A 12,104-nucleotide genomic window follows, 5' to 3' on the forward strand; every position below is an offset into this window, starting at 1 on the left:
CACATTAAAAGAAGGAAAAAAAAAAAAGGGTACAATTACTTTTACTACTGTATTTTCTTTTTTTTTTTTTTTTTTTGAGATGGAGTTTCACTCTTGTTACCCAGGCTGGAGTGCAGTGGCATGATCTCAGCTCACTGCAGCCTCAGCCTCCTGGGTTCAAGTGATTCTCTTGCCTCAGCCTCCCGAGTAGCTGGGACTATAGGCACATGCCACCATGCCCGGCTGATTTTTGTATTTTTAGTAGAGACATGGTTTTACTATGTTGATCAGGCTGGTTTCAAACTCCTGTTTTTACTACTATATTTTCTTTAATGCAGTATATCCAAAATATTATTTCAGCATGTATTCAATATGAAAAGTATTGATTAGATCTTTTATTTTCTTTTTTAAAATTTAATATATATGTATATATATATATATATTTTTAATTAAGAGACAGAGTCTAGCTTTGTTGCTCAGGCTGGTCTTGAACTCCTGGCTTCAAGCGATCCTCCTGCCTCAGCCTCCCAATGTGCTGGGATTACAGGTGTGAGCCACCATGCCTGGCCCACATTATTTTTTGGTGCAAAGTCATCAAAATTTGGTGTGTATTTTCCACTTACAGCACATTTCAATTTGGATCAGCCCCATTCCAAGTGGTCAATAGCCACATACGGCCTGCTGCTGCCATATTGGATCGCACAGCTCTGTAGTAAAACCCAGCCTACCCTATTCCCACACATCTGGCCTGGCCAATAATGCCTTGCCCCCGCTTCTTGTCTACCCTGCATTTCAGACATCAATGAATGTGAGCACAGAAACCACACGTGCAACCTGCAGCAGACTTGCTACAATTTACAAGGGGGCTTCAAATGCATTGACCCCATCCGCTGTGAGGAGCCTTATCTGAGGATCAGCGATAAGTAAGTCATGGCTTCTCCTGGGGTAATAGAAACCTGATGACGGCCTGGCTTAGGAGGCTGGCAATGTGGTGTGAAAGAGTGCAGCAGCCAGGAAGTCAGCGGACCTGGCCTACTACCTATGCCATGTGCTCATGTGTGTGTGTGTGTGTGTGTGTGTGTGTGTGTACACTCGTGCACATGCCCATGTGTGTATAGAATAGAACAGAGTAGAACAGATGGAACAGACGAATAGAAGATATCAGAATACATTGCACTCTGTGCGACGTCAGTATTGTTTTCGGAAACTTCTCTTTCAGTTATGTGTACTACTGGTTTGCAGTGCAAAATGTATTTTTTACTGTGGGTTGTGAAAAAGTTTGCAAAACATTCTATTACAAGTTATAAGATCTGAAACACATTCCTGCATACCAGAAAGAACTACTGTTCAAAATGTTTGACCACACGCATAGTAAGAAACACACACGAGGCTGGACGCAGTGGCTCACGCCTGTGATCCCAGCAGTTTGGGAGGCTGAGGCGGGTGGCTCACCTGAGGTCTGGAGTTGGAGACCAGCCTGGCCAACATGGTGAAAGCCCGTCTCTACTAAAAATACAAAAAAATTATCTGGGTATGGTAGCACGCACCTGTAGTCCCAGCTACTCAGGAGGCTGAGGCATGAGAATCAGTCGAACCCGGGAGGAGTTTACAGTAAGCTGAGATCATGCCACTGCACTCCATCCTGGTGACAGAGTAAGACTCTGTCTCAAAACACACACACACACACACACACACACACACCTCTCTATCACTCCCCCACTCATGACAGAGCTATGCAAAAATTCTCTAGAGAGCTAACCAAGCCGAAGAGTTGAGAGTCAGGGTTCTAGAATCTTCTCTTCCCTCTAATGACTTTGTTCTGGATACACGGGGTCATTTAGAACTCGGCTCCTAAATGTAACATGCACAGGACTCACCTGGGGATCTCATTAGAGTGCCGATTCAGTGGGTTTGGGGTGGGGCCCAAGAGTCTGCCTTTCTGGCAAGCTCCCAGGTGAAATGTATGCTTCCAGTCTCCCTGGACTGCTCTGTGAGTATTGAGGTGCTGGAGAGTTCTCTAGTTTGCGATAATCAAGTTTCTGACGTCACCTTGGTCAACATTTTACTAAATCACCAGATGGCAAATATTAGAGTTGAGGAGAGAATTAAAGTGAAGATAACTTCCAAAAGGTGAATCAGTAGGACAGTGGTTTTCTGTTCCGGGCATGCTAGGAGTTCCTTTTCCTTCTCTTTTATCCCTTGTTTAGCCATCTCAGTTCCTCTGTGGCCTCCTCTCTTCCAAACGTTCACACATTGACTTCCCTTGAGCACACCAAACCCCCGCATGAGAGACAGAAGGATGACTCAGACCCATCCTGCCCTTTTGGATACAGCCTCTCAGAGAGGAATTTATGGCTTACCAGTGGTTCCCACTTTGATCAAAAATTGGCAAAAGAAAGGACAGTGCTGGGACAGGTGGGTCCTTTGGAGACATCTTCACTTATTGCTGAGAGCTGTGCTTCTAAGCAACCCTTTAGAATAGGGCTTTTGGTCCCCTGATTCAAGGGCTGTTTGTGGCAGAGCAGAGCTCCAGGCTGCTCTTCCCAGCTTCTATTCCTGTTTCTCTCTGAGTTTTTCCAGGCCACCCCGTCTGTGGCTGGGGAGCTGACCCATTTCAGCTCACAGCACTGAGCTGCTGTTACTGGTGGAGTCTCTGGTATGATGCTGAAAATGCTCCATGACCCCCTCGCTCCAGGCTCCAGTCCAGTCGGACTCCGGCAGCCCCTTCCAGCTCCTTGTCCAGTTCAGGTATCCTGTGCTCCTGCCAGTCTGAGCAGGACTTGCTCACGCCTTTACTCATGCCCCGGAATGGCCAGCCTCCCTGCTTGTGTGCACATCCTTCTGGCCACATGGAAGGCATTCCTTTCATCTCCACGTAGCCAGAGCTGCCCCGTCTTTCAGATTTCAGCTCAGATACCACTGCTCCCAGCTGTTTGTGTGGGCTTAGCGCAATAGAGAATGTACAAGGATCCTCAAGACCTATTTATCTAATTTCTTACTTTAAAAAATTCTTTTTTTTTTTTTTTGGTTTGGTGTTTGAGACAGGGTCTTGCTCTGTTGCCCAGGCTGGAGTGCAGTGATGCCATCACTGTAGCCTCGACCTCCTGGGCTCAAGTGATCCTTCCACCTTAGTCTACCAAGGAGCTGGGACCACAGGCATGCACCACTATGCAAGGCTAATTTTTGCATTTTTTGTAGAAATGGGGTTTCTCCATGTTGACCAGGCTTGTCTCACTCCTGGGCTCAAGCATCCACCCACCTCAGCCTCCCAAAGGGAAATTTTTTAAATGAGCGTCTATGGCTGAAAAAGTGAAGGGCTGTGTGGCCAGTGGTGTATTTGGCCTGCATGGCAAATGTAAAATATCTTGGAGAATGTTCTAATGTTCTGAAAACCAGAGATCTAAAGTTTATATTCTATCTAGTAGCCAGAACATCTGATGAGTGAGAAGAGGCCATTCTCTAGGCAACAGAGCTCGCCTACATGCTGGAGAGTTTTTAGATTCAAGCCAGAAGCAGAGACATTCTACAGTTATGCCATTTGGATGCTAAAAATGGAATGGCCTCATTTTCAGTGTTTTAAGAGAGGAAGTAGCACAACCAGCACCTGGAATGGATTTCTTGAGTTCTCACACCATTTCCCTTCCCACAGCCGCTGTATGTGTCCTGCTGAGAACCCTGGCTGCAGAGACCAGCCCTTTACCATCTTGTACCGGGACATGGACGTGGTGTCAGGACGCTCCGTTCCCGCTGACATCTTCCAAATGCAAGCTACAACCCGCTACCCTGGGGCCTATTACATTTTCCAGATCAAATCTGGGAACGAGGGCAGAGAATTTTATATGCGGGTAAGAGGGAGTGGGGAGCGGGGCCATCATCTGTAACAGTGGCCTTGTGCTGTCTCTCCTACGAGCATCCTGTACGCAAGCAGATAAGAGTGGAGCTAGGAGGGTCCGGTATCTAGAGAGAAGAGTGGAGTGGGTAGTTCAAGGTCCTGGTTTCCACCACTGTCGCCGTGGTCTCGCAACAGATGCTCCTCCTCCTGAGCCTCCAGATCCTCATCTGTGAAATGGGAAGTTAGGCCAAAATGCAATCTTAGGTCTCTTTTCTCCTAAAATTCTGTGAGAGAGACATTCACGTCTCCATTTTTTTCATCTACCCATGTGACAAGTATTTCTTTCTTTCTTTCTTTTTTTTTTTTTTTTTGATACAGAGTCTCCCTCTGTCACCCAGGCTAGAGTGCAGTGGTGTGATCTCACTGTAACCTCCACCTCCTGGGTTTAAGCAATTCTCTACCTCAGCCTCCTGAGTAGCTGGGATTATAGGCATGTGCCACCATGCCTGGCTAATTTTTTTGTATTTTTAGTAGAGATGGGGTTTCACCACCTTGGCCAGGCTGGTCTTGAACTGCTGACCTCATGATCCACCCACCTCAGCCTCCCAAAGTGCTGGGATTACAGGCTTTTGCCACCACACCTGGCTGAGAAGTAGTTCTTAAGTACCTACCATGCAGGCCAGGTGCAGTAGCTCATGCTGCACTTTGGTAGGCTAAGATGGTAGATCCCCTGAGGTCAGGAGTTTGAGGCCAAGATAGTGAAACTCCATTTCTACTAAAAACAAAAATTAGCCAGGTGTGGTGGCGCAAGCCTATCGTCCCAGCTACTTGGGAGGCCGAGGCAGGAGAATCACTTGAACGTGCCAGCCTGGGTGACAGAGCCAGACTCTGTCTCAGAAAAAAAAAAAAAAAAAAAAAATCACCTACCATGCACTTCTAGAAACCAAGGATATAGCAATGCAGAAAAACCCCCAAATCCTTGCCTTCAGGACTACAGAGGATGTGTTAAAGGCATCGCTCACAGCAGTGCGCTCTATTAGCATGGTCCAGCCCAGTAGCCACTGCAGCTCTTACAAACGGAATGAATTAAATAAAATAAAAAATTCAGTCTTTTCATGGCATTACCCACATTTCAGGTGCTCAAAAGCCACACATGGCTACTGTATGAGACATCCCAGATACAGAACATGTCTATCACCATAGGAAGTTTGATTAGACAGCACTGACTTATCCACATCAGCCAAAGAGTTTAGGGCACGCCTGCTAAAATGCATTTACTCTTTTTTTTTTTTTTTTTTTTTTTGTAAATTGTATGCATCTACTACTGTGTCATTTGTATTGTTGAGCTTCAATATCCTGCAGCTCTTGAGGGCGATCACCCCTCTTTAGAGACCACTGGCTTAGAGTAATATTTTTCACATTTCAGCGTGAATTTGGGCACTTGTCCAAAAAGCAGATTCCAGAGCTCCCTGTCCAGAGAATCTATTTCAGAAGATAACGAGTGAAGCCCTGGTGTATTAATTTCCCGAGGCTGCAATAACCAATTGCTATAAACTAGGTGGCTTAGCCAATGTGGTGGCTCCTGCCTATAACCCCAGCACTTTGGGAGGCCAAGGTGGGAGGATCATTTGAGTCCTGAAGTTTGAGACCAGCCTGGGCAACATAGTGAGACCCTGTCTTTACTTACCAAAAAAAAAAAAAAAAAAAATAGAGCTGGACGTGATGGCTCATGCCTGTAATGCCAGCACTTTGGGAGGCCAAGGTGGACAGATTGCCTGAGCTCAGGAGTTCAAGACCAGCCTGGGTAACATGGCAAAACTGTCTCTCTTAAAAAAAAAAAAAAATTAGCCGGGCCTGGTGGCAGGCACCTGTAGTCTCAGCTACCTGGGGTGGGGGTGTGTGTGAGATGGGAGGATTGCTTGAGCCTGGGAGGTCGAAGCTGCAGTGAGCTGAGATTGCACCACTGCACTCCAACCTGGGCAACAGAGGGAGACCCCATCTCTGAAAAACAATAAAAATAAAAACCTGGTGTCTTAAGGCAAAGGAAATTTATTCTTGCATAGTTCTGGAAGCCAGGAGTCTGAAATCAGTTTCATTGAGCTGAAATCCAGGTGTCAGCAGGGCTGTGCTCCCTATGGAGGCTCTAGAGGTGAATCAGTTCCATGCCTCTTCCAGCTTCTGGGAGCTGCCAGCATTTCTTGACCATGGCTGCATCACTCAATATCTGCCTCTGTGATCATGCTGCCTCCTCTTCCTCTTCGGTGTGCATCAAACCTCCCTTTGTCTCCTTCTTATATTGATACTTGTGATTAGATTTCAGGTCCATTCAAACAATCCAAGATAATCTCTCTGTCCAGATCCTTGATCACATTTGCAAAAAGCCTTCTCCTTATAATGGAACAGGTTCCAAGCATTAAGCCTTGGATCTCTTTGGGGGCTGTTACTCAGCCTACTGCACCCAGGAATCTGCATTTCTAACAGATGCTGCTGTGATCCTCCAAGGTCACTGTGGGGAGCCATATTGTAAAGGACAGGTCCATGGGAGTTTATGTGCTTTCATTAGAGACTGGGTCCTATGAAATCATGGACCACTAGGCAGGAAGACAGAAATCATCTGGATAAGGCTGGCTTTCCAAGGATCCACACTGTCTGAAGCTGTGGGACCCTCCCCGGGAGGCCACTCAGTCATTCTAATGTGGGCTCTGGAACCAGACATTCTACAGTTTCACAATTAATTGGGTGATGTGGCCTAACCTCTCTGAGTCTCAATTTCCTCATCTACAAAGAGGGCATAATTACAGTGTTTACTTTAGGATTAGATGAGATCATCCACTTAGTATCCTGCCTGGAATAATACTGTTTTTATCAAAGAAGTGAAGTTTTGGTGTGGTGGCGGGGAGGGGGATGAAACAGTCGATGACTTTCTTTTTCTCACGCTGTTGGATCAAACCTGTGAGCATCTGGGTTACATCTCAGGTCAGTCCCCTAGGATTCACAGGCATATTCCATTTCTGTTGGATTGTCTCATTCTCTCATGTCAAAAGACTGTGCTAGTTTAAATGGAAATTTCAACCGGTCTCTTACCCACTGTAAAGCTCTGTCTCCTAGTTCAGAGTGGGCAAGGGGTATGGTTGGCCTCTGTCCTGCCCACTTCTCACCCTCCCAGTAACGGCAGTGCTGGCCTTGGCTCCTCCAGGGCTGGCAGTGGAGGTGCAGGTGGTGGAAAGGGTAAGGTTGGGAGGCGAGGTTTCTCCCCAACTGTTGCCATTGTAACCAGGCATTGCTGCTCCCTCCAGGTAAAGACCTCAAAGCTGTTGCTTTCATGGGATGCTTTTGCGGGTCTTTTGGAGATTTGCCTGAGTACTTCACACTGACCAATCCCTGATATGGGCAGTAGGGTCTGTGGTTGGTCACTTGCTACTCTAAATCTCTCAGCCCCTAATTCTGGGGCTGTCTCATACAAATGTTCTGTGGCGGTAATGAGGTAGTTGGGGGGGTGTCACCGCATCCTGGCAGCAGACCTTTCACAAGGGCCTTTCAGGATGTCAACATCAGCTGCCTGCATTCTCCATTCCTCACTGGTATGGGCAGCTCAGGGCTCTCCTCTTTAGACTTCTCTCGGAGTGAGTCTGGTACCATTTTTTGTATCCTTAAACTTCAGGGTCTGCATTTCTGAACAGTTTTTTTTTTTAAACCTCTCTTGATTGAGATGGAGGCTGGTAAGCATGTTTAATGAAACATACGTAGAGTTGGGTACAGGGGCTCATGCTTGTAATCCCAGCTACTCTGGAGGCTGAAGTGGGAGGATTGCTTGAGCCCAGGAGTTCAATTCTAGCCTGGACAACATAGTGAGACCCTGTCTCTACAAGAAAAGATTTCAAAAATTAGCCAGATGTGGTGGCATGGCCTGTAACCTCAGCTACTCTGGAGACTGAGATGAGAAGATAACTTGATTTCAGGAGTTCGAGGCTATAGTGAGCTATGATTGCACCACTGCACCCAAGACTGGGTGGCAGGGCAAGACCCTGTCTCTAACAACAAAAACAAAAAAGTGTATATAATGGCTGAGCATGGTGACTCACGCCTGTAATCCCAGCACTTTGGGAGGCCGAGGTGGGCAGATCACAAGGTCAAGAGATCAAGACCATCCTGGTCAACATGGTGAAATGCCATCTCTACTACAAATACAAAATTGGCCATGCGTAGTGGTGTGTGCCTGTAGTCCCATCCACTTGGGAGGCTGAGGCAGGAGAATCATTTTAATCTGGGAGGCAGAGGTTGCAGTGAGCTGAGATCATGCCACTGCACTCCAGCCTGGTGAAAAAGCAAGACTCCATCTTGGGGAAAAAAATTATGAATGTAGGCTGTAGGGGGTGACAGAATGAGGGAAACATCCGGCTTTGGATCATAGCATTGTAAGTCCTCAATAACTCCACACACAGCATCAGCAGCTGGTCACGTCTAGTGCCTGTATGTGCCAGACACCATTCTAAGTGCTTTCTGTCAGTAACCCTTTAATCTTCACAGGAATCCTATGATATGGGATGATTTTATCCAGATCTTACAGATGAGAGCACTGAGGCACAGAGCTAAGCAACCTGCCCAACCAGTCTCACTACTAATAAGCACTGGGGCAAGATTTGAACCTAAGTGGCCTGGCACCAAAAATCTGTGCTCTTACACTTGTCTTTAGAATGGGGTAGTATATTTTACCTACTCTTCCCACTTTGGGGTCTCAGAAGAACTTGAGATCACAAGAAAAGTCTACTTTAACATTAGGTTACAATCCTTGCCGCTACTGTTGTACAGAGGCTGTGAGCTCCTGGACCGTGGAGAGCCTGGGAATGCTACCCAGGGGACTGGAGCATGGTGTGGGTGGTTGGGCTGGTTGGCTGTCCAGGCTCTCACACCCTGAGATTCACTGATTTGATTATAAGCACGTGGGAGGAGATTCATCTGACCCCACAGTCAAAGCACACACACTCACGTGCATACACACACACACCCACATGGCCACATGGGTCCATGCACACACACCCATGCCCATTCATAAGCCTTGTTGGCTGGCTGTCTCTCACAGCCAAAAACATTTTTTTTTTCCCCTCTGGAGAAAAAATTTAATTTATGACAGCTATAGGAAAGAGGACTGATGATTGGCTTTGGCCAGGTGGCTTGGGGACATAATTAAGGCCAGAAGAAGGAGCAAGGTCAGAGGGTTCAGACTGTGCCCAAGTTCACTTACTCCATGACACACGTGGATCAAGTGGCAGGGCCCATGAAAGCTGACTTGCTACAGCGTGGCTGCTTGCCACAGGTCAGACCATGCCATCCCACTGTTGATTAGAACAAACCTGAGTGTGTGTATGGGATCAGGGCCAAGAAGACATACGGCTTGTGGGCTGTCTGCCGCCAACTCCCACTGTGGTAGGGTCCGCTAGTGTTCAGTCATTCGTATGCATTCTTCCGTCACCAGCACGCACTCAGCACCACGCATGTGAGGCTTCAGGTCAGTCACGGAGCATTGAGAAACAAACAGAATGTGGCCTCTGCCCTGGAGGAACTACACACACCTTAGTGGGGGGGGGGTGGGAAACAACCGAGCAACACCACGCCAAGGGGCGATTCTCAAGTCAAGGCAAGCCCCATGGGATGGTGAGTAAATGGAGAGGTACAGAGACCTTACCATAGAGTATAGTAGTTAGAAGCTTGATTGTTGGAGCCATGAAGTCTAGTACCATGTAGTAGTCTCGTGGCCTGATGTAGTATCCCTAACCTACTTACAGCATAGGGTTGTGAGGGTTAATTAAGCGGTGCAGGAAAGGTTGTAGCCAGATGCCTGGCATATAACCACCACCATCATCACCGCCACCACCATCCTCCTCATCATCTTTTCTCACCACCAAGGCTATGAATGCCCAAGGGCTCTCGGGTTTATTTCATGAATGCCCTGGCTCTGCCCTAGAAGCTGAATGTGGAGGTGGTCGTCCTCAGCTCTCGTGGCAGGCACTTGAGCTCTCCCAGGTGCTTGTGGGTAGGGTGGACCCAGGTAGAGGCTGGACTCATCCGTTTCTACAGTTACTTCCAAATGGGAGAATCCAGGATTCCAAGTGGGAGAGTCTAGGATTCTTTCATTCTCAGGAGACATTGACCAGGAGAGCCCAAAGGAACACCTTGGAAGTTTGCACTTGCCCGTTTCTGCCTTCCAGACCCTGGGCTCTGCAGATGTCCCTCCGGAGGGCTGCCCCCAGCTTGGGGTTCTCAGCTCTTGGCCTTTGTTCACTCAGTGAAAGCTGGCAAGATATTTGTATATGTAAATGCTGCAGGCATTTCCCTGTGTGGCTTTACTCTCCAGAGTCCTGGCCCAGGGCTCAGGTTTCATAAGGGCTGACAAGGAAGTCCAAGCCATCCTCTGCATGAGGAGGAGGTGCCAATAATGTCGATGCCGACGGGAACAGGAGGGACCAGTGCCAAGAGGAAATTGTGTGACTGTCACGCTGCTGACAGCCTCGTGGACAGGGGAGGTCACAGCATCTGGCCCCCACCTGTCTGCCAGCCCCACCCTTGTCTTACCTGTGGTAGCTCTTGAGGATGTTCAGAGCTTTGTGGGAGACCTCCCTTTATGCAGACAGATAAAACATCTAGTGTAGCTTTAAACCAGTTAGGTTCCTTTGCAGAGACTTGCTTTCAGCTTCTGGGCACAGGGCTGGGCTCTGCAGTGTACGGGAAGTGATTGTCCAGCCCATCCCTGTTCTCCCTCATGCTGTTTCCTGTATCAGTGCCAACATCTGTCCCTTGCACTGGCAGTGAGCATCTCTCATTAGGTCAGTGCTAGGAAGACGCAAAACACACATCAGCCTCTTCGGATACTTGCTGTGCAGTGAAAACAGTCTGGGGCTTGGGGTGGGAAATACCCAAATGGAAGCCCTTGGCTCTGTCCTGACTAGCTGGGTAACCCTAAGCAATTATTTAACCTCATGGAAACTCACTTTGTTTACTTACAAAACGGGGAAGTAGTGAGTCATACCTTTCATACAGCACTTCGACAAGGACAGCCAGGCCTCTCCACCTGGGTCCTGTGACTTTAGATCAACACTTCTCAATAATTAATGTGCACACAAAGCCTTGGGGATTGTGTGAAGCTACAGATTCTAGCTCAGTAGACCCTAGCTGGGGCCTGAGATTCTGCATTTCTAAGACGCTCCCTGGTGACACCCATGCTGCTGGTCCAGGGACCACATTTTGAGTAGCAAGGCCTTTCAGGGTTTTATGAGATTATTTTTTTGAGATGGAGTCTCACTCTGTCACCCAGGCTGGAGTGCATTGGCCCAATCTTGACTCGCTGCAACCTCTGCCCCCCAGTTACAAGTGATTCTTGTGCCTTGGCCTCCTGAGTAACTGGGATTACAGGCACCTGCCAACACACCTGCTAATTTTTGTATTTTTAGTAGAGACAAGCTTCCACTATGTTGACCAGGCTGGTCTTGAACTCCTGGCCTCAAGTGATCCACCCACCTTGGCCTCCCAAATGCTTGGATAACAGTTGTGAGTCACCGTGCCCAGCCATTTTATGAGGATTAAATAAGCAGATGTACATAAACTTGGTTAAAAGGCGCCTCACTCATGACGGGTGCTCAGTTGATGTCATTCCTCTCTGCCTTCCGCCTTGAAAGTTTTAGAAAAAGACTCAGTGAAGGAGAGTGTTCATCTGAAATTATTAGGCCCACAGTGATCAGGTTACAGAATGGTGGAGCTGGAGATGACTCTAGGATATCTAGAGGGGGGCTCTTAAATTCCACCTTGCCCAGGCATCACCTAAAAATATACTGACCTAGAAAATCTTGGAATGGGCCCTGGAATTGTTAGTTTTTAAAAAAGTTCCAGTAGCTTTTGATGCCATTATTTTTTTGAATTACTGATCTGGTCCAAACCTTCGTTTTATTTTTCCTCAAAAACATTTTTTAAAACTTTTATTCTACTTTCAACGGTACATGTGCAGGTCGGTTCTATAGATAAATGACGTGTCACAGGGGTCTGGTGTACATATTATGTTGTCACCCAGGTAATAAGCATAGTACCCAGTAGGTAGTTGTTCGATCCTCCCCCTCCTCCTACCTACCACCCTGACGTAAGCCCAGGGCCTGTTGTTCCCTTCTTTGTGTCTGTGTGGACTCAATGCCAAACCCTCATTTTAGAGATGGGACCCAGAGCGGTGAAGTGCCAGCCCTAAGTCACGCAGAAGTTTCGACCAATGATTCGTTCATCATTCAAAATATATTTTCTGAACACCTTCAGT

At 47.4% G+C, this 12,104-nt stretch overlaps 1 protein-coding gene across 3 annotated transcripts in view; it reads left to right on the forward strand.

The window, feature by feature from the left end:
* Positions 1-12,104, forward strand: part of FBLN5 (fibulin 5) — an 80,646-nt gene that overhangs the window by 67,135 nt on the left and 1,407 nt on the right. For all 3 annotated transcript variants that reach the window (XM_010350561.3, XM_074393465.1, XM_010350560.3), the window contains 2 exons: positions 776-902; positions 3,629-3,824. In XM_010350561.3, the coding sequence (XP_010348863.1) occupies positions 776-902; positions 3,629-3,824 (323 nt within the window). The remainder of the gene's footprint in view (positions 1-775; positions 903-3,628; positions 3,825-12,104) is intronic.

Source organism: Saimiri boliviensis, chromosome 2 (genome assembly GCF_048565385.1).
Source record: "Saimiri boliviensis isolate mSaiBol1 chromosome 2, mSaiBol1.pri, whole genome shotgun sequence".
In the NCBI taxonomy this organism is placed as follows: domain Eukaryota; kingdom Metazoa; phylum Chordata; class Mammalia; order Primates; family Cebidae; genus Saimiri; species Saimiri boliviensis.